Genomic DNA, 27693 nt, shown 5'->3' with positions numbered 1-27693 from the left:
ACTCTTGCTTGTTGTGACCAATTTTCTTAGGTGGCCCAACTCTATTATGAAGAGCAAATTGTGCTTTAATTAGATGTAAGGGCACAGGAACCAAAAATCACACAGACTGAGGAGGATGCAAGTTATTCATTCTGCTGAGCATAAACAACAACCAAAACATGAATGGAAGACGCACGTACTTTCCTGCATATCAAGCATCTACTCAAAAAAAAACAAAGGGCACAGATTGTCTCAGGTCTGAATATGTTGTGCGCTTTTAGCTGGAATCATAATCTACACCTGATCTGCAGAACAAGCCTCTCATTTGTGACCATGAAGAAACAACCCTTCCGTGCAGCTCTTTCTCCTCCTCTAATCTAGCACAGCAAACTCATCGCACAACACAGCGAGGCCTCCGGAACTGTCTCCGCTTCCTCTTCCTCCGACACTCAAAGTCTGCCTGTGCAGCCTTACCACAACTTTAGCTGTTAAGTAAAATAAAAATAAAAAAAGAATGTGGTACAGCCTGACATGTGAGAGTCTAACACCAATGTACACCAGCCATGAAATGATCAGATGAAACAAAGTCACAGTAACTTCCTCTCCCTTATTGGTAACGCAGCTTTCAGTCAAATGTTAAAGTTATTTGCTTTTCTAGTGATGTTGGACTGAACTCCAGAGAGCTTTAGGGCATTTACTTCACTATTTAATTCAGTTTTTGTCATACCCAGTCCAAAATACTGTAACCCCCCCCCCCCCCACACACACAATTAAACTAATAAAAAACACACAACTGTTTTAGTAGACCGAGGAGCTCAAACATACATACCCTGACTAACTTTGCCTTTAGCTTACCTATTAACCACGATTCAGAAAGTAAACATACATGTTAAAAAGGACAAACAGACAGTTTTGGCACTACTCTACAAGGATATCCTCAGTCTTTATAGGTTCCAGTGCGGTGCCAGAGTTGGACAAGTCGGAGCCGTCATCTTTGGAGAACTCTTCACGCTGGAGCAGCATCCCCACGCCTCCCTGCAGCCCCACTAACCCCCCTTGAGTAAAGCACAGGTGCTTGATCACCTCGTTGGGACTGGAGAAGGTGGTCGCACAAATGTTGCACTTGTAAGGCTTCGACGAGCCCAAGAACATCGCCTCCATCTGGCTGCTGTCGTCGCCTGCAGCGCACAGCTCCATGCTCTGCCGGTCCACCATGGTGTAGGTGTCGGCCCCCTGGTTCAGGCACACGTGGCGGGCTGCCTGGTTGGCCCGGCAGAAGCTCTTGCCACAAGCGCTGCATTTGAAGGGCTTGCCCGTGTGGATGTACATGTGTTCACGCCAGTGGCTCTTCTGAATAAACTTGCGCCCACAGGTGGAGCACTCGTACTTCCTGCGCTTCTCTTCCCTGTCCAAGTCGGCGCTCTCTAGGTTGTCGATGTCCGCAATGTCTGACGGAGGTGGCGTGTCTGCCTGAGAATTCAATCCTCCCACCCCCCAGCTGGAAGTGGACACCTCCGCTCGCGGAGAGTCCGAGTTGGTTCCTGAAACGGGCGTTTGCTCGCTGTCACTGATTATCTCTACTCCTGTGGTGGCAGCCAAGGCAACTGACCCGGCCTTAATTCCCTTTAGGACCCTCTCTAAATCTAGCATGCTATGTTCTCCAGTCATGACAGGAGAGAGCGCAGTGCTGGGCTCAGCTGGCGCCTGCTGTAGAGCATGGGTATGTTGGAGGAGATGCTCCCTCAGCAGGCTTCTCTGGGTGAATCGACTCCGGCACAGATGACAGGAGTAATGCTTCCTAAAGGAGGAGTTCCTCTTCATGATGCTGGGCTTTACATGGAGGATGGCACTGGCTGAGGAACCATCCGCACTGAGCATGTCCATCCCCCCCTCCTCAACTGTAGGCTTGGCGCCGCTGGTCGAGGCCTCCGCGTCTGGGGGCGAGGAAGCTAACTTGGACAGTAAGGAATTGGCGTATGAAGCTGTGGCAGCCGGTGTGGACAGATACTTCCCCTCTGAGCTCAGCTGCTCCATGTCGAAGGGAGAAGTGAGCTGCCGTCGAGAGGGCAATCTAGCAGACAGCCCTGCCTGTTGGTCAGAGATCTGGATGCCGTAGAGGGAGGTGGAAAGGTTGATGCTGTGCTGCTCAGCGTGGGAATACACAGACTGGCTGGCCTCCTGCAAGAGCGGATAGGCGTGCAGGAATCTGACCCCCTGCTCCAGCCGTGCAGGGTCTATCAGCTGGGGTGCGAGCTTGCCTGTGTACATCAGGTTGAGGAGGTAGCTGAAGATATCCGGCTGTATGTCGGCGGCCTTCAGGCGCACACAATCACTGAAACGCAACGGCAGTACAGTTAAGTAGTGACTAATGATGTCTGAGGTCTTGATAGTATTAGATAATGTTGTCCATTATAAACAGCTCCTCATTTCTCTACTATGAGGAAAAATCTGCATTTTGAAAATGTAGCGTACGCTTGCTAGTTTCTTAAGATTACCAATCCTTGCATTAGGTGAATAAATAACACATTATCAGGGCAGCAGAGATACCTTGTTTAGATCTTAATGCCCTGACACACACTCCAATTTGTCACCTTAATTCATTCCATTGATCAAACAATGGCATTAGTTGTGGGCACATCACACTAAAAAGATTTAGATACAGTCCAGTGCTCAACTACAGAGAAACAAAACCCTTCAGTGTTTGACAACATGAGAAGTGAGTGTTATTTTGACATGACATCTGTAAGCTTTGACAGCACAATTTGCTCCTCTGATGGGACAACAAAAAGGTATCCGAGCTTGGTACTGCGCTTGTGTCCGATACACCTATTCATACATTCTTCCTTTACCTGTCCTGATGAATGAAGAGCATTCTGAAGTAGTTGGAGAAGGCAGCAAGGACAGCTTTGTGGGCTTTGAAGAAGACATCTCCTATAGCCACCGTGCAGTCGCACAGGAAGCCAAACTCCCTCTGAGCGTTAAGCTGCTGCAGCAGGATAAGACCATGGTTGGCCAACTCCATTCTTCAACCTGCACAGACACACACACACACAAGCAGCAATGAGTTTCCTGTTTGGAAGGAGACCAGAGTTTATTGTGACCACAAAGTGTCAGGCTGACGGGGGTGATCTAACGACCCTGTAAAGGCGAGCTTAACACAACGGTAAAGAGTCATTTTGTGACGTTGGAGACAATTTATCGAACACTAACATTTTGCCAATTAATGGTGCGACTCAGCAAAACAAAAAACACCCCAGTCTAATTTGTTTCCCTGTATTGTACAAATGGGAATTTTGGACAGGAGTAAAAAAATCAATGACAACCAGAGTGGTCAGAGAGAGGGTTCTCTATTGATCTCTTATTATGACACTGAAAACCAGCAGATGAAATAGAGTTTGTTATCACTACAGCTCTTGTCTCTTTGAGGGAACATCCTTTTGCAGGACATGGTCCAGATGGTAGCCCAAGCCGTCCAAACTCAATCTCAAGGGACATTTCAGAGCTCTGTGCGTTCTGCTGACCAATAAGATGGGTGTCGTTGACCTTAAAGGTCACTGGAAGACTAGAAGGGCTCCAGGCCATCACATGATCAGAGTTTTGGGTGTTGACACACATTCCTAAAAGCAGAACTGGTTCTACCCCCCTTCCAGTGAAGGATGAAAACAGCATGTGGGCAGGGTGACTCTCCTTTCTCCAGACTTTTCTCCACACCACACAGCCTAAGGCATGAAGCTACCAAGACAGAAGATGATGGATACCTCACCATAGGGCTGGGCGATAAATCGATTTAATCGATTAATTCGAATGTGTGCTTTAAGGCGATGTGTTTTATTGAAAATCGAGAAAATCGCCCCCACCCTCCCCCCCCGTTGGGTTCCCGTAGTTGAGTGCGCGCGCATTGTTTACAAACGAAAACAATGGCGGCCAGCAGTGAAGCTCTCGTTCTTAAGAGAGGGAAGAATGTGTCTTCGGTGGTCTGGAAATGGTTCGGGTTCGTGTCATCTGACACAGAACAAACAGCCTCAAACAGAGGCATGCCGCCGAGTGGGAGAAGCGGTGCACCCTGAGGAGGGAGCAGGACCGCGGGAGCACAAGCGACGCTGTCTTCCTGGCAAAAAATATTTCGAAAAAACATGCACTACTGTTTAATACTGTTGGTTATGTTGTGAATGCACTTGATTTTGTTTACATGCACTTATTTACTGTGCAAAATATGTTATGTTGATGTTAGATCAGATGTTGCACTTTTGAAAATGTGAATGTTAAAGGGTCACATACATTTTATTTCATGCTGTGTTTGTATCAGTGTATTCAGTTAGAAAAGCTTACTGTAAAAAGTTACATTTGCACAGTTGTTTACAATGGAAGGCTACTATTTAATGCCATTTAATGTTATGTTTAATTTAATTTTATATTTAAATGATTCAGGGAAACAAAAGAGTGACCAAATACTTTTTGTATACTACAGGCACCTTTCTACAATGTTCAGGTTTTGTTTGCACTTTATTTTTATCAACCTACGAGGGAAAATCATCACAAAATAAAATAAAAAATTGTTTTCAACAGCTTCTGTCATCTGCAAAAATTTGTGGGGGAAAAAAATCGATTTAAATCGTGAATCGGATTTTTTGTAAAAAAATCGGAGATTTTTTTTTTTGGCCATATCGCCCAGCCCTACCTCACCAGCCAATTCACCTCCAATAATCAGAATTAATACCTCTGCATATTCGCTGCTGTTGACTAAAGCACCGATAAAGCCCCCTGCACATGTGTATTTCATCAGAGGGGTCAGAGTGCAAAGGCATTGGCACTGCAGCGCTTCAGGAAAGGGCTAGGTTTCCGGATCTTGTGCGAGGGGGATACAGCAACAGCAGTCACTCAAGATGCAAAGTACGCGGCATCAACCATGCTCTTGTCACACTTAACTTCTATATACCTGCAGTCACCAGGTTATTAGGTACAGCTGGCAAATAATAGTCTATTACAACAATATATTATATATACTGAGCCGAACACTCCCTGCTTCTAGCTTCTTAAATGTGAAATGTGCTGCTTTGCGGATACATGACAGTAACGTGATAATCTTTCGGTTTTGGACTGTTGGTCGGAGAAAACTATTGAATATATCATGAATATGTCACCTTAGTTCCTTAGAAATTATAGTAGGAATTTTTCACTATTTTTTGGACATTTTATAGATAATAATCCAGAGACATAATTGCCACAGATTGCCATAGACTAGATATTAGAAATACCGCTCAATATAATTCAGATGCACCACGGCCTCTATAATGAGCATAAAGCTGAACCAACACCCCTCGAAAAACAGTTTAAAAAACTGAGTTTACTCATCTCGTTTAGCTCACCCTCTCTGCAGCATTCCCAACACCTCTAATAAACAAGACATATTTTTATTAATGGGCACACTGACCCCTTTTCCCTGCTTTTACTTCTTCATCACAACTTGTTAGCAGTTCCAGTCCTAATACTTAACTAATTATGTTTAAATTATAGTGAGCTGCACAGATCTTTTTTTTTTTAATCCAGATCTGAAGTCAACACGTGACAGTAGTACAACAAATATACACATTGCCATTGCCAGTTAATCCACATCTAAACAGCAATATTTCCTTTAATTTACAAATATAACAATTTATACCATTGAATACATTTTCAACAATATCAGATTTACACTGATTTCTTGTTGAAGCTTTTTACCAGTCTGCATCTCTTCCTGGTGTAGTTTGGATTGTTCCTAGTTGTTTGAATGGATTTACATGGACCCAGAAAGGCTTTAGTTTGTAACCTGTAGTATGGTTTGCCTCCAGCTGAGCCTCCAACATTTTGGTTGGTTGGTGGCTCCACAGACCTTTTAAGATGTCTTAAAATAGTATTATGAATGTGTGACTGATTGCCAATACCCCTATTGATCCTGTGAATTCAACTTGTATTCACATGATCCGGTCAGTTAGCCACAGTAGCCTACCATGTGTTAATCAACACCGACTTGTTTGCAACAATAAAGCACCGCCCCTGATGTGATGTAGACACGTGGAATAGTTACTTCCGTAGAGAGATTTACAGTTACTCTGAATATACACAGTTTAAACGGCCCGCGAGGAAGGTAAACACAGTACGGGAATAAAACAGGAGAATTATGCGAATAAAATAACAACATTTAAAGTACACGAGGCGCTGTAACAGGGGGAATAGCCTCTCAAGCGAGCGCGCCGAGACTGTTCCTGCCTCGGGTCTCTCGCGGCTGCTATTGCTAGCGAGAGAAAACGGACATGCACGCACGCGAGCGCGCGCACACAACACACACACGCGGGGAAAGAGAGCAAGGGGGATGGGGTTGGTCACGAACGCGTTTCTTTTAACTTCCCCGTGACAATTACAGTGAGTCGAAGCGCACACAAGTAACCAAATAACGTACCACTACCAGCACACGAATGAGAGAGCGTGTAGGTACGAGCAGCCGTACCTGCGACTCCGGTGTAAATCCGTGGAGTTTGCCGTGTCGCCGTTGTTTGTTTGTTACCGGGGACTCGTCCGTCTTCTTCTGGGCTCGCAGCGGCTTGTACTGTTGCTAGCAGACGCAGCATTCGTTGGCGGCGGAGAGGGTCGTCCGTCGTTGTTTTCCGGTTAGGGGTTTTACGTTACAATCACATGACTGTGGGTAAAAAAACAGCCGTTGCAAAAAATCCGTTGAGCAAGGGGGCGGTTGAGTTAACGTTAATTTTCCGCACTGTGTAACCACCGTGAGATCAACCACCGCTAGCCAGTTTTTTTTTTGACAGCCGGTGAGTTTGAACATTAACAGCTAACGTTAACAGCTACGCTGACTCACCGTTGTTAATCGGCCCGTCTCTGCCGTTAACGACACGCTAAACACAACACCGAAGTGTGGCATACATAACGTTACGTGTGTTGTTGACTCTCATCGAAATATTTCCACTTTTTGCACACAGTCGTATCATATTTGGCATTTTCGGTTGAAGCTAAGCCAACACCAGATTTTTAATAAGTTACAGGTATGAAAACAAGTAATGTCAGCGTCTACATTTTATACATATTCAGTGGATATTATTACATATCAAAGCAAGGCTGTAGCTTTAATAACATGAATATTAAGATATCCTCATAGACTATCAAAATCTATATATGGCCATTATTAAAGCACGTTTCCCCTTTGAATGACTGAGTAATGAACAATTATGATTCTGAATGACATTGGGAGATAAAACAAAATGCTACAAAGTAATAGGTCTCACAAAATAATTACAAATTAAAAAAAATTACTACATGTAAAAAGTATATGAAACAAACTGGTATTAAAGTACATTTGGCTGAGAATTAATTCATTTTATGTATTAAGTATGTTTAATTATTTTATTCGCAGACGTTTTGATCTCAAAGACTAGTATTAGTAGAGACTGACGAAAACAGACAATACAAATAGATTTTAAATATATCGTCAGTTTTGAGTGTAGAGTGTAATAGAGTACAGTAATTTACCTCTGACACGAATAGAATATAATTGTTAAAGCCTTGTTTTGTGTTTGTTTAGTTGAAAACCTTGAATTGTAATTTTCCTCTGAGGCAGTTGCAAAGTGTTTTATATAAACTTGAGATTTATAAGGATAATTGATCAAGCTCAATGTTTTTTAGTTTTTAGGGGACTGAATTCCCCCGTGACATGGCTATTATAGGTCTATTTATGGAAACAGGATGTTATTCCCACAAAACGTATTAACTGTATGACACAAGATATTGAATACAGGTTCAACAAATGTTCATACATTATTAACTGTTAAACACTGGTTTGTAGTTTGTATGTGTCACTATTAGATTATTATGTTTTGATGTCAGAGCAGTTTGGCCATCCCCTTTCTCCTTTCTTTTATATTGGTATGTTGCACTCATTTCCAAGCACCCCATGTGTAAAAGAAATCTATAAACTGCCAATATCTACAAAAAATACTTTTATTCAACAGCATTTAACAAACCTGCGCATATTATCCTGGGTTCCCCCTTATATACCGTAACCAAACAGTGTCACAACTGCGTACGTTTTAAACAGTGTCATTAAGTCGAATAACCTTAAAATCACAGCAAACAGAATTTTTTTGAGTTGTTTCTTTTGTGTGAAAATAGTAATTATAGCCGCTTCCTGTAGCCTAGAATGGGGTCTTAAATTACAGCTGTTTTTTTTGTTGTAATCCCAACAAAGGGTTGCCTGCCTGTGAATTGGTCAACTCAAATGTCAATGGAACACCTCTTTTATTGTTTAAATAGAAGGAAGTACCAGAAGAGGGAAGTAGTGGAGGTCTTGGAAATAGATTTCAACCACATCACACATGGCCTGCACAGTAAGAGGAAGACCTTCTCGCACAAACGCACTTTGGATCGATATTTTGTCATCAGATGTTGCCCCAGAGTGTAAAGACCAATTTTTTTTTACCAGACCTGTCATTACAGAGTTGCTTTTTTTAAAGCCTTAGGACAGTGAGTCCACAGGAGGACCAGATTAAGCAAGTTGTAGCTTTGTAAACGCTTACTCTGCAGTCAGAGGAGAGAGTTTATTTGTTAAGGTTACAGGAGACAGGATACTTCGGAAGGGGGCAGAAATGTCTCTTAAGCAGGCCCTGGGGAGCTTAAAGTCTCTGTCCTGTCAACAAACAATAGACCTAGATCTGATCCTAATTAGCTTATAAAATGATAGGCCTGTGGGGGTACGAAATGTCTCACAAGAATCACAAGCAAAAGATTGATTGATGCCACTGGTAGAGAAATAGTAGATGGTAATGACTACAGAACACAAGCATGTTTACTTTACTGAAAGGCCCACAGCAGGGGTTTATTGAAAGAAGCAGATACACTGTTACCACATGGCTCATTCTTTTTCGTAATCATTAAAATATATATATATTATTATCAATAGCTTTTTTATTTTTTGTAATGCTCCACCATTAGGGGAAGTATGTCCTGTCTGCTTCTGTACATATGGCATCCTTATGCCCTATTAATCAATCTCCTGCTTCTTTTTCTCAGAGGAGCTCCTTCAAAAGAGACGCAGACTGGACTTTCACATGACTGCCACTGATTTAAACTAAATTGATTGTTCCTGCATAATGCATACAGTAAGTACACAAGTACAGCAAAGACTGCATTGCTTTAACGTGAAAGTATGACGAGATTTACTCCGATTTGGCCGTTTCCTGGCGTCAGGGAACAATACACACGGCACGTAGTTGCTCAATCCTCCTGTTGCGTTAGGACTGTGGTGAGCTGAAACACCTGTTTAAACAGCGCCTTTAACGTTAGCCCCCCCCCCCCCCCCCCCCCCCCCATTCATGGCCTGTTTTGAAACCGGAGTGGTGAGTCACTCCTTTCTCGGTTTAGAAAAACAGATCCGGCCAGGCTGGGGCCCCGGTGGGGGGATGGGAGCCCGGTGGTGGATGAACACCGGAGGTGGACGCAGCTGGACTCCCACTCCCATGGACCCCACATCCTGACAACGGCCCGCTGTGTTCCCATAGTGACCGGGGCTGATCTGAAAGTGGAAACACCGCCAGCATGAATTGATGTGCGTGTTTTTACCGGCCTAGCAATGGTGGGTGCAGCGAATCAATTGGTCATGTTCTGCAGAAAGAACACACAGAGTGGGGAGACCTTCTCTAAAAGCGACTATATTCTTAAAAGTTCATATATCCACGAATAGTAGCCTAGTATTGAATCAGGGTCTCCAGCAAGAATCGTTCTACCCCCCTCCTTCTTTTCCCGCCAAAAGCCTCAGGGGGGGGGGGGGTCGAATTCTCCTGATAGAGCGAATCAATGTCTCCATGACAACCGTTGCTCTGGACGACTAGGGATGCTCGGGGTGCTGCTGCTGCCGCAACAACAGGGGGTCATGCGCAATGCGGCAGCGCGCGTACCCGTCTGTGATCCCCCATCCACCCCAGAAATATTAATGTTGAAGTCTTTCAACGCTGAAGGCTCACGTGGGCTAAATTAAGTGAGTTACCCTCAATTAAACAAGGCGCTAGGTATCATTTATAAGGTTTAATGGCAGCCTCAACGTGCACGGGGGACACACAACTTGCCAACTTTGCAGTTTACACATTAACCGCTAGATGGCAGCATCGCCTCCTAAATAAAACACAGGTCTACAAGGAACCAGGAAATACATATTAAAATGTAATACACTTGTTTCCAGAAACAGACTTCAAGCTTGAAACGATCTGCTTGGCCACGTAACGTCCATAGTCACACGTCGCGTTGGAGCCTAAAGCGGACCCCTAAACTTTGTACCTGTCCTGGAAATTATATCGATAAAGTTTGAATTTGAACCGACTCCCACTGCTACAATGATGGCGGCTGATCGGACGGTGCACAGAGTTCCGCCTTCACTGTCTGCTAAAGTGGTCGGGTATGTCAATGGTTGCTCTAACAACTTCTTCACCATGTTAAATAATGTGGCTAACTAACGTTACACTGCTGCGTCACAGCGGCTACGACTGTCGTGTAGCAGCATTAGCTTATTGCTAACAGACATGCACGAAGTTAGTATTTAACGCTATAACTTTACTGAGTGTACACATGCAAGCATATACCGTTGACTCGGTGAACTTGAATGTATTTTTTGGACGGTTTCGTTGTATAAGCAAGTATGGTTTTGCAGTAGAAAAGTCTACAAAGTAAGGGCTCACGTTAACTTTACGTCTTGCTAGGTTCATTGGCATGCTAGCTCACTAGTGCATACAGTAGTGAGCTGCTAATGTTGAAATGATAATATCAGTGGCTAACTCATACCGTTTCTCTGCAGGTCATTTGCCTATTTGACTGTGAGAGACAGATTGCCCACCATCCTGACTAAAGTTATAGATACAATACATCGCAACAAAAACAAGTTTTTTGAAGAATATGGAGAGGTAAGCATTGTTATTGATGAATTGAATTCGAGTTGTTTTTGATCAACTACTTGTTTTCTTCAGCTGTGTGTTTCCTCTTCCTCTTTATTTTCACACAGGAAGGTATCCAGGCAGAGAAGCAGACAATAGGTCTGCTGTCTAAGATGAGGAATGAGCTGCAGACAGATAAGCCAGTTCTAGAGCTGACGGACGGCCTGCAAGACACGGAGTGCTGGAATCAGTACCTGCAGAGACAACAGAAGATGCACGGAGACGAGGATTCTGTCAGCTGGTTCAAGTCTCCGTGGCTCTATGTGGAGTGCTACATGTATCGCAGAGTACATGAGGCCCTCTGGCTCAAGTGAGAATATATGCATTTTACAATGGTATCTGTTGCTGCCCTACTAACTGCTTTTGAGTAGATTTCTCTGCAGCTATGCATTATTTCATTATATTAGTTTTGTCTTCGATCGAACCGCCGATCTTCAGTTTTTCTGTTCCTTTACAATCTGTTCTTGTCCTCTAGTCATGATTCTATTTGTTTTCTTTCAGTCCTCCCATCAGTGACTACGACGTCTTTAACGAGGGAAAGACTCAGAGCTTTTTTGAGTCTCAGCAGGCTATGATCGCCTTATGTACATACTTGGAGGGCGTCAACAAGAATATGGAGGAACTCACCAAGAATCAGCTGCATGAGCATTTCAACAAACTGCTGCAGGTAAGTGTCTTTTATACCAGCCTAATACTTAACAATCAAGTGAGTAAAGGTAAAAGCCGCAGTATTCATCAGTATTATCGATGAACCCATCGATTCTTACTACCATACTCTGCAGGTCCTTTTTATGGAAGATTTTAGCTTCTTTTAGGGTAGTTTTGTGTTTTAACCTCCTTTTCCGGCTGCCATTTTCAATGAAAAGACTGACAAATAATACAAAATACTCTGTCCATTCTCTCATTTATCCTATTCAGGGTCACAAGTGGACACATTACAATTGGTTTGTGTTTAACTTCTTTATTTGACTTTTCGTAGGTTTCTCTATGGGGGAACAAGTGCGATCTGTCCATCTCTGCTGGCCAAGACAACTCCCAGAAGACCAGTCCAATAGACTCCCTGAACAGCCTGCAACCCTTCATCTTGGTGAATGACTCCAACATGGTGTGGTCTACTCTTCTTTCCGCTCAGAGGCCCGGACAATCTGAGAAAACCACTGCAGTCAGAGTGGACATTGTTCTAGACAATTCTGGCTTTGAGTTATTCACTGACTTGGTCTTAGCAGATTTCCTGGTTTCCTCCCACCTTGCCAATGAGGTCCATTTTCATGGCAAATCCATCCCATGGTTTGTCTCTGATGTCACAGCCAACGATTTTCAGTGGACCATCCGGCAGACCACGGCGGCCAATCACAAGTGGATGTCAAAGACTGGTGTCCAATGGAAGAGCCACCTGAAGGAGGGCGCGTGGTCCTATCACGATCATCCCTTCTGGACAACGCCCCATGAGTTTTGTGACATGGAAGCTGATGCTCCGGACCTGTACGCGACCCTGCAGGGGGCCGACCTGGTGCTGTTTAAGGGTGATCTCAACTACAGGAAGCTCACTGGGGACAGGGAGTGGGATCACGCGGTGGGCTTCGATACTGCGCTACGGGGTTTTGGGCCTGCACCGCTGTGTAGCCTGAGGACTCTCAAGGCCAACGTTCAGGTCGGTCTGCAGCCGGGCCAAGGAGAGAAGCTCGGCTCCCAAGATCCTGATTGGATGACCAGCAGCAAATACGCCGTCATTCAGTTCTCCAGCTCAAAGTGTGAACAGAAAGACTGACCTCACTGGGAAGATGTTGGTTCATAAGAACATTACAGTAAGAATTACCATAAGAAGGAGTTCCCTTTAAGGCAGAACACCAAGTCTTTGTTCCTCCTTGTCATGGTTGACACAGAAATATTGAGTTATTATCACAATATATTTGTACCATGTCATACTGAAAATGTTAGCACTTTAGATCTTAATGTGTAATGATTTGAACACAATTGTTTACGGTGACAAATGAATCCTCTGAGGTAACAAATCAAATTATTTTTTTATGGCAAATAGCTTATGTGTTGTGCACAATGTATTAAGGGAATATGTTTACAGGTTATTAGATGCTGTTCACTATTTTTGAGTAAGAATTGGGCTTTATGAATCTGTCCTAGAGCAGCAATACCTTTCCTTTTGCATGCAGTTGATTAACTCGGTATGTAGCTTTTCTTTGTTCTAACTCTGCTTAGGTTGCGTTTGGTGTCATTGATATGCACGTATCAAAACATGCAGACGGCCATTTGAATTCAGCTTCAGCAGATCATAACGTTAAGTGTGAAAGCTGGTAGACTGTTATTGGGGCCGTGTAACAATAACAGTGACAGTGTGTGCTTGTTTTGTTTAAAATGGCAACCCAGACCTTCATAGATGAAAGTGTACGTCATGTATATTTTCAGCATCGGTACCTCGGAGGTGATGTTAACTGGATTCTTCTGCTGGGTGGGGTGATATCGTTTTCATTAAAGGGTTTGATTTAATAAAGAACTGCAGAACTGGTCTCTTCTTCCCCCACTGTCGTACTTTACAAACATAGATACAACATGTGAGACAAGTGAGCAGCTGGCGGTTTGATCTAGTACATGAAACCGCTTGGTTTATTACTACTAAGTGCAGCGACAGTATTTTTAGCCAGAAAATGCATCTGTACACAGATAATACTCCACCAGTAGATGGCTTAAATGTTCACCAGTTGTGTGACATTGTTCATTGATATTTTATAACAGTTGTTGACCTTTTCATGTACTCTGGGTTAGTGTGGACCCAGAAAAAACAGCTGTAAATGCTGCAACATGTGCATTACAATCCCAGAATGAGCTGGGAAAGCTGAATGGCATCATTAAGGCTGCTGACGCACTTTGTTAGTGTGCTCTGTAATGAGGATTAGATGAATCACGATGAGAAGAAGCCCATCTTCAGCCGTTTAGGAGATTTTAGCCATTTCATTTCTAACCCATCATCTTCTCATTCAACGGAGTTTTCATTTTATTCCAGGGGAAATGCAAAAAACGGAAAATCTATCATCAGGGCTACTTGTTTTCCACTTGACCTGACATGTCCTGAAAATTGGGCTGTTTACTCAAGAAAGATGTTGCACAGAGAAGAGAAAATGAAGTCCCTGTGACAAATGTTCAGCTTGTCCTCGGGGGGGGGGGGGGGGGGGGGGGTTGTTGCTTCTGATCATCTTTATGAATTTCTGGTATTATTGACAGTCTGTCAGCTGTTTTCACCAGTGGTGTATAAAGTACCCAAAAGCCATACTAGAGTAAAAGTAAAGAATACTACTTGAGTAAAAGTCTTAAAGTATCTGACATTTATTGTACTTAAGTATCAAAAGTAATTTTCTGATATTAAATGTACTTAAGTATTGAAAGTAAAAGTACAAGTAAATGCTGTTAATAAAAAAGCAAAGGGTCAGAATTTTGAGAATTATGAAGTTTATTCTTTTAAGTGCTGTGGCACCATGACCAAGGACATGGAGCTGTGTTGACAATAATTGGGTTGGCTGTGATCCATCCAGGAGCAACAATGTTCAACATATTGTACATAGTATACTTTTGCATCTACTATGAACTTATCATAATTCTCCGAAAAGCAATATGACACAATGAAGGAGTTGTAACAGTGCGTTTATAAGTCTGCTCATTTCGACTAGAGGATGTAGAGGGCAAATGCATAATATTATGTTCAGCAAAACATGAATGAATGAATGAATGAATGAATGAATGAATGAATGAATGAATTTTATTTATATAGCGCTTTTCACAGACAATAATATCACAAAGTGCTTCACAGAGCAGACATTTAAAAGCATAAAAAACGCAATGTGACCCTAGGGTCAATAAATTATATACACAGAGAAAAGTAAAAAATAAAAAATAAAATAATAAAAAATAAAATAAAAATGTAAAACATATTTTAAGAGCAGGTCTAGGACATGGGTTTACTTTTACACAAATGCCAGCCTAAACAGGTGGGTTTTGAGCTGGCTTTTAAAAGTATCCACTTGATGCATCAGTTTAGAGTGTTTAGAGAAAGGACACCTGCCTTGTAAACTCCTATGGGCCTGATTTGAACACAATAAAGGTTTTGCTCAAGCTGAATCTGCAATTGGGCGACTGCTACCATCATAACTCCATCTGATCATCCACAAAATAACTCAAATATCAAAACATGATCAACACTAAAGCAGCACCGAAACAACCCAGTCATTACTTGAAACTGAAAAATGTCCTGTTCATCTTCAAAATACAATTCTATGAGAATGTAAAGAAGTTACATTGTATTCTAATACAATGTAACTTCTTGACATTCTATTAGAATGTCAAGAAGCTACAGTGTATAGAATGATTCTGTTGAATTTATTCCTTTTTTAAATATTTTAGACGAGTCACCAATCACTTTAAAAGAGTGATTACTGCTGATTTAACTTACAGACATGAGATTGATCTTCTCATGTCACTCTCTTTATACAATGATATAAATTCATCCCCGTTTTATTGATATCTTACGAAAAGTTACTCCTCATTTCGTGCGTTTTTCCTGCAAAAGTCCAGCAACATGAGTCTGTTTTGGCTTGTTACATGCATACTGTCTTTTCAAAATAAACTTCCATCTTCACAGGAAACTATAAGGTTTAGGCGATGAAACTACTTAGTTAGGTTTAGGAAAAGATCGTGGTTTGCGTTAAAATATCTACGGAAGTGGCGTTGCTTAAGTACGGAAGTCACGTCACAAATAAATCAACATTGGCTTCTCGTTTCACACACGGCACAAACTGCGGCCTCCTGAAGGAAACACAGTGTTAGTTTGACCCGTCCACCTCTCCTCATCCCACCCGTCCTGTGTGGAATGCTACGTAGGTAGTCGCGCGCTAGCTTATAGCATGTAGCATCCTGGGCATCACTGGGAATCAAAACACCGCGGCTTTGAGAGCACTTGTTTGCAATTGTGCATTAACGTGATTAACCAATGATTTAACTTGCTGCTAGGACCACTGATTCACCAAACCTGCTTGCTTGCAGTCTGTGTTCCACCACAGTCCCCGACGTTGGTCTCGTGATTCATTATGTTTCTAAAGATCGATTTGATTTTGTAGCGAGTAACGAAGGTTTCAGGGGAAATGTATCGAAGTCAAAGTATCAGTTTTCTTTGCAAACTGTAGTGAAGTAAAAGTAAAGGTCAACAGAAATATAAATAGTAAAGTAAAGTACAGATATCCAAAAAAATGACTTAAGTACAGTAACGAAGTATTTCTACTTCGTTACTATACATACACCACTGGTTTTCACACAGAAATAAGTATTCAAGATGTTCATTGATTTTCAAATAATCATTTGAAAATCATTTTTTGACATTGAGCTGAATTGTTTGTGGTTTTATTTCACGCTTTTCATGAATGTTGGAAATGAGTTTATTAGTTTTATTAGCATTTAAGCTCACAAGCTTTTCTTGATGCCTGGTCCCAAAACATGCAAGGACGAATAGGATCCCAGAATATCACAAAGCTGGGTCTTCTGTGCAGTAAACACGAACATTGATTTCTGAAATCCTTTATTTGTTTATGTTCTGTTTTATCTTTGACTTGACCTGATGAAGTAATGATTAACTGCTCCGTGTGGTGGTCTTATAATACCTTTCAATGAAATATCACCAGGACAATAGGACTTCTTTTAAATATTTGTCTTTTTTTTCTGTAATGTTCGTTAAAAATATTTAATTTATGTCATGCACCATCTGTTTAATATTAGTTTAATTCCCTCATTTGGGATTGATTATGCAATTGTTGGCTGGAGGAATGAGATTTGACCTCCTGCTCTGTTTGCTGTGTTATGGTGACCTGGCACTAAAACACACTGTGGTTCGGTTATCGATTTGGCCACATCTTTAATTTGTTTATCCTCTTTTTTAACCTTTCCCATTGTGTTCAATGAGCCCAGCTAGGTTTCTGAGAGTCAGCGATATCAGAGAGAGGCGAGCAAAGAGGGAGCGAGACGACTCACAGAAGGGGCTATGAGAATGATTCATGAGTGAGAGGTGAGTAGTATATCGTGATGGATTTGGGCTTTCTTTTAGCCACCACTGTTTAAATCTATTGTCCGAATGTCTCTCATTTCCACACTGATTTGATTTACTGCAGTCTCAGGTGTATTCAATAACATGGCTACAGAAATAGGCCGCTCATACGTCATGCTGGAAGCTTGCTGAGTATCTGGTAAACATCTCCCTGCTACTTTACAGATGTTTTTCCTCTGGGTGCCAGCTACAACAAAAGCAAAAGCTTTTCGACGTAAGAGAAAGGTGAAGTTGGAAGAGAACCTTGTTATTGTGGGGTTGTGTGAGAGAGGACAGGGGAGTTATTTTGGAATCACTAGTTCTCTGTCTATCTGCCTCTTTCTTTATCCCACTAGTATGGGAGGAGTCTTTTTGGATGTCTTTTTGTTTTTTCTGCGGTGGGCGGAAGCTCACGGCAGATAGGGAAAAGGGACTGGAAGAATAGTGGACACTTCAAGTTGCCTGATGGGCTTTGTTGGACTAAAGGCAGGAGAGCGAGAGAGAGAGAGAGAGAGAGAGAGAGAGAGCGAGAGAGAGAGCAGCACTCGTCTCCCCTCCCAGCAATTGGGAGAGCAAGTCTAAATCATGTTGCATATCAGTGCTGTTGTGCTGTGATGTTGCTCAGGCAGAGCCCGACGCAGAGCAGACAGCCTTGTGGACCATTACTCAGACCCAGGATCAGCCCAGCCCTTTCAGAACTGGAGACCCTCTCCCCGCAACATCCCTCGCCTGCACCACGTGCCCACTTCAGTGACATGTACCCCGAAGAGAGCCGGGGGTCTGGAGGGGTAGCCACTGTGGACTTCCTGGAAGGAACTTACGACTATGCCGCCCCCACCCCTGCCCCGACACCTCTTTACAGCCACTCCACCCCTGGCTTCTACTCTGCTCCGCTGGACTCCCACAGACCACCCTCAGATGGCAGCCTTCAGTCCCTGGGTAGTGGGCCTACCAGTCCTATCGTGTTTGTACCCTCAAGCCCCCGACTCAGCCCCTTTTTGCACCCACCCAGCCACCACTATTTGGAAACCACCTCAACACACGTCTACAGGTGAGGGAATAACATTTGTCCTTCGACAAAAAGTGTTTGTTGTGTGGTTGGGAAGAAGTTATTTTTATAGGCTCTGCGTCAACAAGTATGAATCACTGCTTTCATTAAGGTCAATTTTGTGATTACCTCTGCTTGAGTCAGATTGTTTAGTCAGTTTGTGCTTTATTGATTATTTAGCTGAAAACATAATTGCAATAAAAACACATCAAAGTCAGATTTGTTTCTCCAGTTTTGTTTTTGACCAATCTGTCGTGATTCCAGCACAAAGTTAAAGAATAATATCCATGAAGGGGAAAAAAAGTATCCCCTTCATTTTACTGTATTGCCTCCACTGAGTGGTTTTAGGTCATGTTGCCACTTGACTGTATTTAATATCTTTCGCTCACAAATGATGGCATTGCCATTCTATTCAGTCCTCACAATGCAGTTATAAACAAAACAATTATATAACTGCATTGTGGGGTTTTTTTTGTGTCTTTTGCTTCGAACAAAACATTGCCACTATCTCAACAGAAGGGATCAAGCTTTGTCCTGGTTTCTAATTCCAGAGATTAAGGACTTTGTCAAAGGCCTTGAGAAAGGAACAATACGTAAGAACAACCGCAGTACACGGACAGATTGCTTCCTGGCTCAGGTGGAAAACAGTACTCTGCTTTTCTCTCTGCCACTGTCAAGTTAAAGTTCGTACGGTAAAGGTTAGACTGATAAATAAGTATTTGCTGGCATAAAACATTTATGGGAGCAATTTTTGACAAAAATGTCCTTTTATTTATGTTGAGATTATTTCATCTGCGTCACAATTTATTGTCAATGTCTATGAAGGTTCATGAGATAATTCAACTGATCTGAAATCCACGTCCTGTGACATGTCCAGTGTACCATCCAGTCAGCAGTCGGTTTCCAGAGAGGACCAGTGCGGCACCAGCGACGAGTCGTACAGCCTGGTGGAGACGGGGGCCGGAGCCGGGGCCGGGGGCTTTGAGATGGCCAAAGAGACGCGTTTCTGTGCCGTGTGCAGTGACTATGCCTCTGGGTACCACTACGGGGTGTGGTCCTGTGAGGGCTGCAAGGCCTTCTTCAAGAGGAGCATCCAGGGTAGGTACTCTGTCGCCTTCATCCAGTTGTGACCACTGGATTCACCTGTTTCTGAGAGATCATGATGAAGAAATGCTTAGACTTAAGTACTGTGTCTGTCATGTTGAATTCTAATTATAAGAACACAATTACCAGTACAATAGCCGACTGTGTGATTTAATCAGGAACATCTGGGAGTCTTAAAAACATCCATATCATGTCTTTCATACTACAGGATGTACAACCTCCGTGTACTGCTGCCTCTGTGTGCAGATAAAAACATCTGTTGTCACTTGTAGCCATGTTAGTTTGTGATATGACGCTCTGGCATATTGAGAAGTCTTGTTATGGAAGACCGGTCTGAAAGAAACCAATAGTCTCCATGGCAATGACGGAGACAAGTTTTAATTTTCTCCATCTCGGATCCATTTAAACTGGGAATAGAGTGTTCCTGGCTACGAAATAACATAAATCTCAACTGAACACTGGAGTGGGAGTCTTGAAGTAATGGATTTTTTTCCATTTCAGGTCACAATGACTATATGTGCCCAGCAACCAATCAGTGTACTATTGACAGGAATCGGAGGAAGAGCTGCCAGGCTTGCCGTCTTAGAAAGTGTTATGAAGTGGGCATGATGAAGGGAGGTGGGTTGACACACCGGGAGATTTCCCATCTTTTCCAGGACCAAAGTCTTTGTTTAGTTTGTTTTATTTTGCAGATGTACTTTTTTTTTTCTCCAATTTGGTGTCATTTACTAAACGTAGTTGTGTTGTCCTGTTGTTTTTACTTGTTTCATTTTGGTTAAATTCTTTGATAAGCCTGCTACGATTTGTTTTCTTTTTGCAGAACTTAGCTTTTCTGTATGTTGTTTTAATTCCAGCAAATTAAGCTAATTTGAATGCCTTGGTTTTAACAAATTTCAAAATTGCCATCTATCAACCACAGTCTTCTGCTGAGAGGATTGGCACAAATATGAGAGTCCTGGTGGATGCAGATAAGCTTGAGACTAACTTTAACATGGCCTTGAAGGGATTTCCTCTTAAGGAGTACGACTGCTGATTAAAACACACCCACATTTTGTTTTCATACTTCTTGAATCACACAGGCATCCATGCAATCTTCACCGCTGGACTCTGTGGTGGCAACAGGATACAAAGTTGTGTGTTGAGGAAAAAGCCCGGCGAGTTAGTTTGGCACCGTGTGCATGTTTGTGGCTTTTTTTTTCTTGGTTTCTGTGTGTAATTATTATGTATTAATGATACCCTACTGTTCAAGGTGTGCGCAAGGACCGTGGGCGTGTTTTGCGGCGTGACAAACGACGGTCTGACCTCAGTGACAGAGACAAGGCCTCTAAGGACCTGGAGCACAGGACAGTGCCCTCCCAGGACAGGAGGAAATGCAGCAGCATCAGCAGCGTTTGCGTTGGAGGAAAATCAATGCTGACTAGCATGCCCCCTGACCAGGTGCTTATTCATGTGGAGACACTCGTTACCTTGTTCTCAACAGTCGTCCGTCGGGGGCTATGAATATTCATATATCCACACATAATTACATAGCATGCGGCCAGTGGATGTTGAGATACGTTTGTCGTCGCTTTAACTCGTTGACGCTTTGATTTTTCTGGTTACGTTGTTTTTCGGTTTCTCTGCTGCTTCCTCAGGTGCTCCTCCTGCTCCAGTGTGCCGAGCCCCCGATACTGTGCTCTCGTCAGAAGCTGAGCCGACCCTACACCGAGGTCACCATGATGACCCTGCTCACCAGCATGGCCGATAAGGAGCTAGTCCACATGATTGCCTGGGCCAAGAAGCTTCCAGGTACTGCTTAGACCGGCAAGGTAGCCACACCACGAGCTAATACGCTTCAATAGTTTTCAGTACTACGTTGAGTACATAATGCGTTTTCAGACCCATTTTTCCAAATACATTTTTTATTAAAGATTACAACAATCTCAATTCAAAGGAGCAATAACTGAGATTCTGCTAGCCCTAGTACAAAGTTACTGTAACACAGTATCTATAGGCTGTTGATGGAGACAGATTAATAACAATTACTTTACCAGATGTTGATATTAAGCTTTCATTTGGAGCAAAAACCTAAAAATAAGTGGAATTGTTAAGACTCTCTTGAGCCTTGCCAGGAGTCTGGCTACATTCATGGCTATTAACATCAAACATATCCTGTCTGCAATGTGGTCTGTGGGGAACTGTCCTTTTCCCACCACGGTTTTAAATACAACAAATAACTTGTTGTTGTCGAACAGATTGTTTCTGTAAATGTTGAGGGAATGAGATGTAGCTTCCCTGAGACTGAATGGTCCATAATGTAGTGGATAACATAATGACGTGCGAGCGTAAAGTGAAATAATAAGCTCTAAACATGTTTTTGTTTTTGTTGAAGTCTGACTTCTGTATGCCAGGCTTGTTGTGAAGCTGTGTTTTTGGTGGGTCATAATGATTGAGAGGGATTATGTGAACTATACTTTGTTTTTTGTAAATTGCTGCATATTATACCTTTTAACAGGCCTCTTTGGCCCACTTCCACAGGCGCCCCTACACTCCAGATACACTGCTGTCTGTTGCTATCGACAAGGTACAAAAATGTTTAAAACAAATAGCCCGTTAAAAGATTGGAGATACAGTTACTGAAAACATAATAAAACACAGAACGCTGATGAATGTCAAACATTAGCGCAGAACATTAAGATTATAAAAGAGTTGGATTGTGTGATAGATTGTGTTTGATAGAAATGGGAGACATTTATAGTGGAGGCACACATGGACACACGCACACACACACACACACACACACAAATGCAGAGCCATTACAGCGACGGTTATTACAGTCAATCACCTTTTGAGAGGATTGTTTGGCCAATCTCCGAGCACCCCACAGAGCTGCAGGATAGAACACATCACCCTTTTGCATGTACACATAAGTATTACAGCTTTGTGCGTCACTAACAGCCCAAAGGCACACAGTTTTAATTGCGCGGGGTCCCAGACAGGGTACAGAGGGGGACAATGGGAGTGAATTGGCTGTAATTATGAATTGAGACAGCTGAGTGCCGGCGATAAGGCGTCATAAGAGTGCAGAGATTGCAGGTGATTTAATTTAAGTAGCCATTCCCTGCCAGGTAACAAGAGCATGCATTTTTTATTTTTTATAGAAGGGATGAAGGTCCACACCATGCTGCAGTGAACACCCACCGCTCCAATTCATCAGCACTGATGCAACAACTCTTATCGACACCAGAGTTTTGTCTGTTTGGATTATCTGGACTATTTGGTCTTTATTACAAATAACATCTGTGGATCAGGATTAAAAAACAAATATGGGGTCTAATGCAGCAACATTCTCTTGAATTTCTCTGATATTTTCTCTTAATTTTTAGTTTAAGACAAAACTCCAGATGCACCAAACATTGTTGACCATCCATATCTGCTTCCACCCAGGTGTGCTGAATGAGGAATCCCATTTGATCGTAAATTGGAGGTGTGTGGCGGATGGTTCATTATCATAGTTAACGCCCTTTAAACACTCTATAAGGACAGGCATTGTGCCGAGTATAAATACTCTGACACATGCCCTAAAACTGGAGAGATGCCACCAAAAAGGATGGAAGAAGAAGAAGACGAGCTTAACTCGTATTGAAATCGACGTACTGTTAAATCAACTGAAACTAATTAAACGTGTGATTTCCCAGCGGGCAGTAATGGCGTTACAGGAAAATCTGAAAGCATTGAGGAGCATTACTCTAAAACAAATAATGTAAATTCAATTTTCTAAGTTTCAGGCATTTATTTATGTTCCTCATCTTGAAAACGTATGTTTCCTTGTGCTGTATGAACAATTTGTGGACTGTGAAAACAAGATGTCTTTTTCCTTATCTTGAGTACTCTCAGCCACTCTTAAACCAAACAACAACGAATTGTGAATTCCTACAGGACATTTGTTCTGGTATCTCTTCCTGGCATGGAGCCCAGAGTCCAGTGTTGTTAAGAGCTGATTTGGCTTCTGGACGGCTGCTATAAGAACGTGTGTGAATCTACTTTTTCGTGTGGATCACCTTGGTCCTTTCACCAGAATACTTGTACAAATGCACGTGTGTGTTGTTCTAGGTTTCCTGCAGCTGGGCCTCCATGACCAGGTGCAGCTGCTGGAGAGCTCGTGGTTGGAGGTACTGATGATCGGGCTCATCTGGAGGTCCATCCACTGCCCCGGCAAACTCATCTTTGCACAGGACCTTATACTAGACAGGTAGCCAGGAATACGCATCTACTTTTCTCATACCCTATTTCTCTGGAACTGGTTTTCTTCCCTATTTCTCTCACTCTCACACAAATCTCAAGAGTGACACATCAGCATTTTAGATTTCCCATTTCACACCTTTCCAGCCATTGTGCCACCCTAACACGCCCGGCTTTAGACTGAAAGACTAATTACATGCCCCCCACGGAGTAGAGAACAGCCTCTCTCTCACCTGAAATACCCCTCATCATTACTGTGCTGAGCTGATAACCAGGACAGAGATTTAATCAAGGAATGATGGAAAAGGAAGAACGATGGCGGGGGAGAGGGAGAAAGAGCTAAATGACGAACAGAGAGGACAAAAACCTAGAGATGCGTACATGGATTTCTGCTTCGCCGGCACAGCCTGTACCCTTTTTTGTGTACATTTCCGTGATTTTTAATACAAAAAGAAAAGAGAAATAAAACCGTTCCGCCGTGTTCTCTTTCATTCTGCTCTCCAGGAACGAAGGCGACTGTGTCGAAGGCATGGCTGAGATCTTTGACATGCTGTTGGCCACTACTTCCCGCTTCCGCTTGCTCAAACTCAAACCTGAGGAGTTTGTCTGTCTCAAAGCGATCATCCTGCTGAACTCAGGTGAGGCTGAGCGTCCCTGATGAAAACAAAGGCTCTCTGCTGTGATTTTGTAATCCCACACCACTAAACATTGAACAGTGTCACACTACACCCACAGAGGTGTAGCTCTGAACGCTGCCCGGGCACATGAGGCGAACAGAGTGTTCTGGAAAAGGCCTGCACCCTCAATACACCGGATGAATGTTCCCATGACAACACGAGGCAACAAGAGGCCCGTGTTTGTCCCGGAGATTGAGATATTCTGTAAGGGAAACAGAGTAGACCGAAATACCAACGGGATGACACAACTGGTACAGCTGCTAGAGCCAGATGAACGTTTGATTGCTGTGTGGGCAATACTGCGTCTGTAATTAATGCTCTGCTCTTATATCCATGTGTGAGTCAGATCTTTCACTTGTTTTTAGCTTGAAACGGTTGCAAGTTGAGTTTTTTTCACATGAGCATGTCTCTATGAGATGTATTACTCCTGCTGAAGTCTCTTTTTAAGAACAGAAAGGTCCATTAACTTAACAAATGATGTGTTTTTTTCTTCGCTTGTCAGGCGCCTTCTCTTTCTGCACAGCCACGATGGAGCCCCTCCACGACACCGCAGCAGTTCAGCACATGCTGGACACCATCACTGACACTCTCATACATCATATCGGCCAATCGGGCTGCTCGGTTCAGCAGCAGTCGAGACGGCAGGCCCAGCTGCTCCTCCTGCTCTCCCACATCAGACACATGAGGTGAAATTAAATTATAAAAATGTCTCTTTTGTTGTTACCGTGTTAACGGTCTCGCTTTCAACATATTGTGCTGAGAACCATGCTTCAGTAATCCACAGTGGTTCTTTGAAGTGGTATGAGCTTGAAAGATGAATGCTTTGAAAGGATTTGGGCTCTTTTTTGGCAGGCAGATGATCTGTCTCATCTCCAGACTTTTAAACTTATCCCTGTTCACTGATGAGTTGTTGCCGATTTAACCATGGTTGTGTCTGAAATCAGTCACTCGGTCACTACTCCCTACTCACTGTCCAGGGAGTTCTATATAAAGGACTATGTTGGGGGTTTTACGGCAAAATGGTAGAAACACACTCGGACACTACTCGCGTCATTTCCTCTCGCCGCCGATTACGTCATTGCTATCGCACAATTAAAACGTGCCAGATGAACGTCAGCCAGTGGACCATCCGTAAAAACACATGTTTTAAGCTGAGTGACCATGGATTGAACTTGGACTTGGAACCATGGACTTGTCACAATGCATTGTGGGATACTTTGTGTCCACTATATTGGGTAAAATAATTCTCCCTACACATTCGGACAGCACTAAAAAATGGCACGCTCACTATATATTGGACTACATATATATATATATATATATATATATATATATATATATATATATATATATATATATATATATATATATATATATATATATGATATATATATCTATATATATATATATATATATATGATATATATATCTATATATATATATATATATATCTATATATATATATATATATATATATATATATCTACATATATATATATATATATATATATATATATATCTATATATATGATATATATATCTATATATATATATATATATATATGATATATATATCTATATATATATATATATCTATATATATATATCTATATATATATATATATATATATATAGATATATATATAGATATATATATCTATATATATATCTATATATATATCTATATATCTATCTATCTATCTATCTATCTATCTATCTATCTATCTATCTATCTATATCTATATCTATATACGATGATATTTAATTTCTTTTTGACATACCATACTACATACATTTTTTATGAAATTTTCATGATATTCTATAAGATGACATTTTTATACTATGACTTTTTTATGACATATTTATGACACACTACTATCCTTCTTGGGTTGTTGAAACTAGCTTCCCCCATTAACCGACTGATTCCTAAACCGCGTATTTCCTCATCTCCCTTTTTTTTTACTCTCTGCAGCAACAAAGGCATGGAGCATCTCTACAGCATGAAGTGCAAGAACAAGGTGCCTCTGTACGACCTGCTGCTCGAGATGCTGGACGCTCACCGCCTCCACCGCCCAGACAAACCAGGTGAGCCGTGGTTCCCCGCCGACGGAGACTCTCTCTGCACCACCATCGACAACTTCTCTTCAGGCGGTCCCAGTTCAGGACCCCGAGTCAGCCATGACAGCCCGAGCAGAGCCCCCACAGTCCTGCAGTATGGAGGGTCCATTTCTGATTGCACCCACATCCTATGAGCCAGAGCACAGCAAGCATCATCTGCAGGTCATAGATATGTGTAGTACACAATGAGAGGGGCTCGGGAATGATATACAATCGTTGTATTTTAATTCATTTCATGAGATAATTATTTATAAATTAAGTGATTTTATAGTTGTAGCTTTATATTTTTCCTTTGCACTACTCTAATTCACTGCAATATGAGCATCAATGCAGTTAATCTTTTACGCTGCCTTTCATAATATCTGTGATTTTGAGTCCAGCTTATTGTTGTCAAACGGCAGGTGTGAGGTCGTTGTGTGGCACTCTGTTGGCTTTGAAATGAGGAGCAGCTAATTCTTTTTCGTTTGCCTAGACCAAAGTGCACTTCCTCTGGGTTTTAAGGGGCTATTAGGCTTTATTTTTACTTATACATAATAAGGATGATTATGCACTTGACTATGATAAAACTGGTTAAAATAACTATAATTTATTTTGTGTTTAAATTGCAATATTGTCAATGACTTAAAATCAGGTATTGTGTTTTCTGTTCACACACAATTTTAAAAATTCGATATATTTTGAAAGAAAATTATTCAAATGGTGAAATGATCAGTGCCGAAGGATACAGCCGTTGAATTTTGAATCGCTAAAAATTGCAGGATCAAATCCAAGAACACTGGTTACATAACGAAGGAAGCCAAGCTTTGTTAGAAGCGTCCCCCTGTGCACAGCTTCTTGTGTGTAGTTGGTTTCATCTTTATGCTCACCTGCATCAAAGTTGTTGTTTTCTTTGTCTTAAATATGTGTTTGTGTGGCAGAGAGACTGAGCTAGGAGTGGCTCCAATCTGATTTTATGCAGTTGTTCAACACTTCAAAGCTACAACCGGTTATTGTTCATCCACTAATTCAGTGATTACATGTTGAGTTTGGCTGGATTTACACACACCTCCAAAAAATGTTTCCTAATGTATGTGCACATATGCAATACGTTTTTACTTCCGTTTAAAAGGACGGCATTTGATCAGATTGTTAAGACAATATCTGATACGGACACGATAAGGTCACAATTGAGAAGCTGCAACCATCGGTTATTTGGCGTTTTTGCTTGAAAAATGACTTATTGTTAAAGCTGTACTCTTTAGCACTCAAGAAATACAGGCAATCAAAATGTATGTTGCTTGGAAAAAAAAAGCGAAACAAAAAGATGACGTAGTTTCAAGTAGTCAAATCTGGAGTCTGTGCCACGGAGACGTATGGAAAGCCTCCATAAAATACAAAAACATAAATGATTTGGCCTCTTGAGTTAAGTGTAAGTCCAGTCAAACCTGAACTGACATATCATTTGTTTACTGTGCATAAAAATAAACGTATTCATGGTAAAAAATATTGTTCTTGTATCCCAAAGTC

General features: G+C 42.1%; 3 protein-coding genes across 6 annotated transcripts; 2 read left to right on the top strand and 1 right to left on the bottom strand.

Annotated features, from left to right (window-relative positions):
- Positions 1-897: 897 nt before the first annotated feature.
- On the bottom strand, positions 898-6579 carry zbtb2b (zinc finger and BTB domain containing 2b; the record flags this gene model as incomplete). The annotated part of the gene is made up of 3 exons (XM_079290526.1): positions 6464-6579; positions 2829-3009; positions 898-2311 (listed from the first exon to the last, which is right to left on the bottom strand). The coding sequence occupies exons 2-3, from the start codon at positions 2999-3001 to the stop codon at positions 898-900; spliced, it is 1587 nt and encodes a 528-aa protein (XP_079146652.1). The 5' UTR covers positions 3002-3009; positions 6464-6579.
- Positions 6580-6661: 82 nt separating this feature from the next.
- Positions 6662-13450, top strand: armt1 (acidic residue methyltransferase 1). 3 transcript variants are annotated; one of them, XM_079290253.1, is made up of 8 exons: positions 7003-7013; positions 8278-8351; positions 9034-9122; positions 10199-10411; positions 10808-10913; positions 11012-11253; positions 11445-11610; positions 11923-13450. In XM_079290253.1, the coding sequence occupies exons 4-8, from the start codon at positions 10350-10352 to the stop codon at positions 12709-12711; spliced, it is 1365 nt and encodes a 454-aa protein (XP_079146379.1). In that variant the 5' UTR covers positions 7003-7013; positions 8278-8351; positions 9034-9122; positions 10199-10349; the 3' UTR covers positions 12712-13450. The 3 variants fall into 3 exon arrangements, with proteins under 3 accessions (XP_079146380.1, XP_079146379.1, XP_079146381.1); XM_079290254.1 differs by lacking the exons at positions 7003-7013; positions 8278-8351 and adding an exon at positions 6662-6782; XM_079290255.1 differs by lacking the exon at positions 10199-10411.
- A 3510-nt stretch (positions 13451-16960) lies between these two features.
- Positions 16961-27628, top strand: esr1 (estrogen receptor 1). Of its 2 annotated transcripts, XM_079291517.1 has the most exons (10): positions 16961-17001; positions 17645-18070; positions 18945-19165; positions 19673-19789; positions 20421-20608; positions 20806-20959; positions 23264-23402; positions 23897-24030; positions 24572-24755; positions 26042-27628. In XM_079291517.1, the coding sequence occupies exons 1-10, from the start codon at positions 16991-16993 to the stop codon at positions 26319-26321; spliced, it is 1854 nt and encodes a 617-aa protein (XP_079147643.1). In that variant the 5' UTR covers positions 16961-16990; the 3' UTR covers positions 26322-27628. The 2 variants fall into 2 exon arrangements, with proteins under 2 accessions (XP_079147643.1, XP_079147644.1); XM_079291518.1 differs by lacking the exon at positions 16961-17001 and having other exon boundaries at positions 17518-18070; positions 18957-19165.
- Positions 27629-27693: the final 65 nt, after the last annotated feature.

Source organism: Melanostigma gelatinosum (assembly GCF_949748355.1).
Source record: "Melanostigma gelatinosum genome assembly, chromosome: 19".
Classification (NCBI taxonomy): Eukaryota; Metazoa; Chordata; class Actinopteri; order Perciformes; family Zoarcidae; genus Melanostigma; species Melanostigma gelatinosum.
The sequence above is the reverse complement of the archived record's forward strand: the minus strand, read 5'-3'. Positions and strand labels throughout refer to the sequence as shown.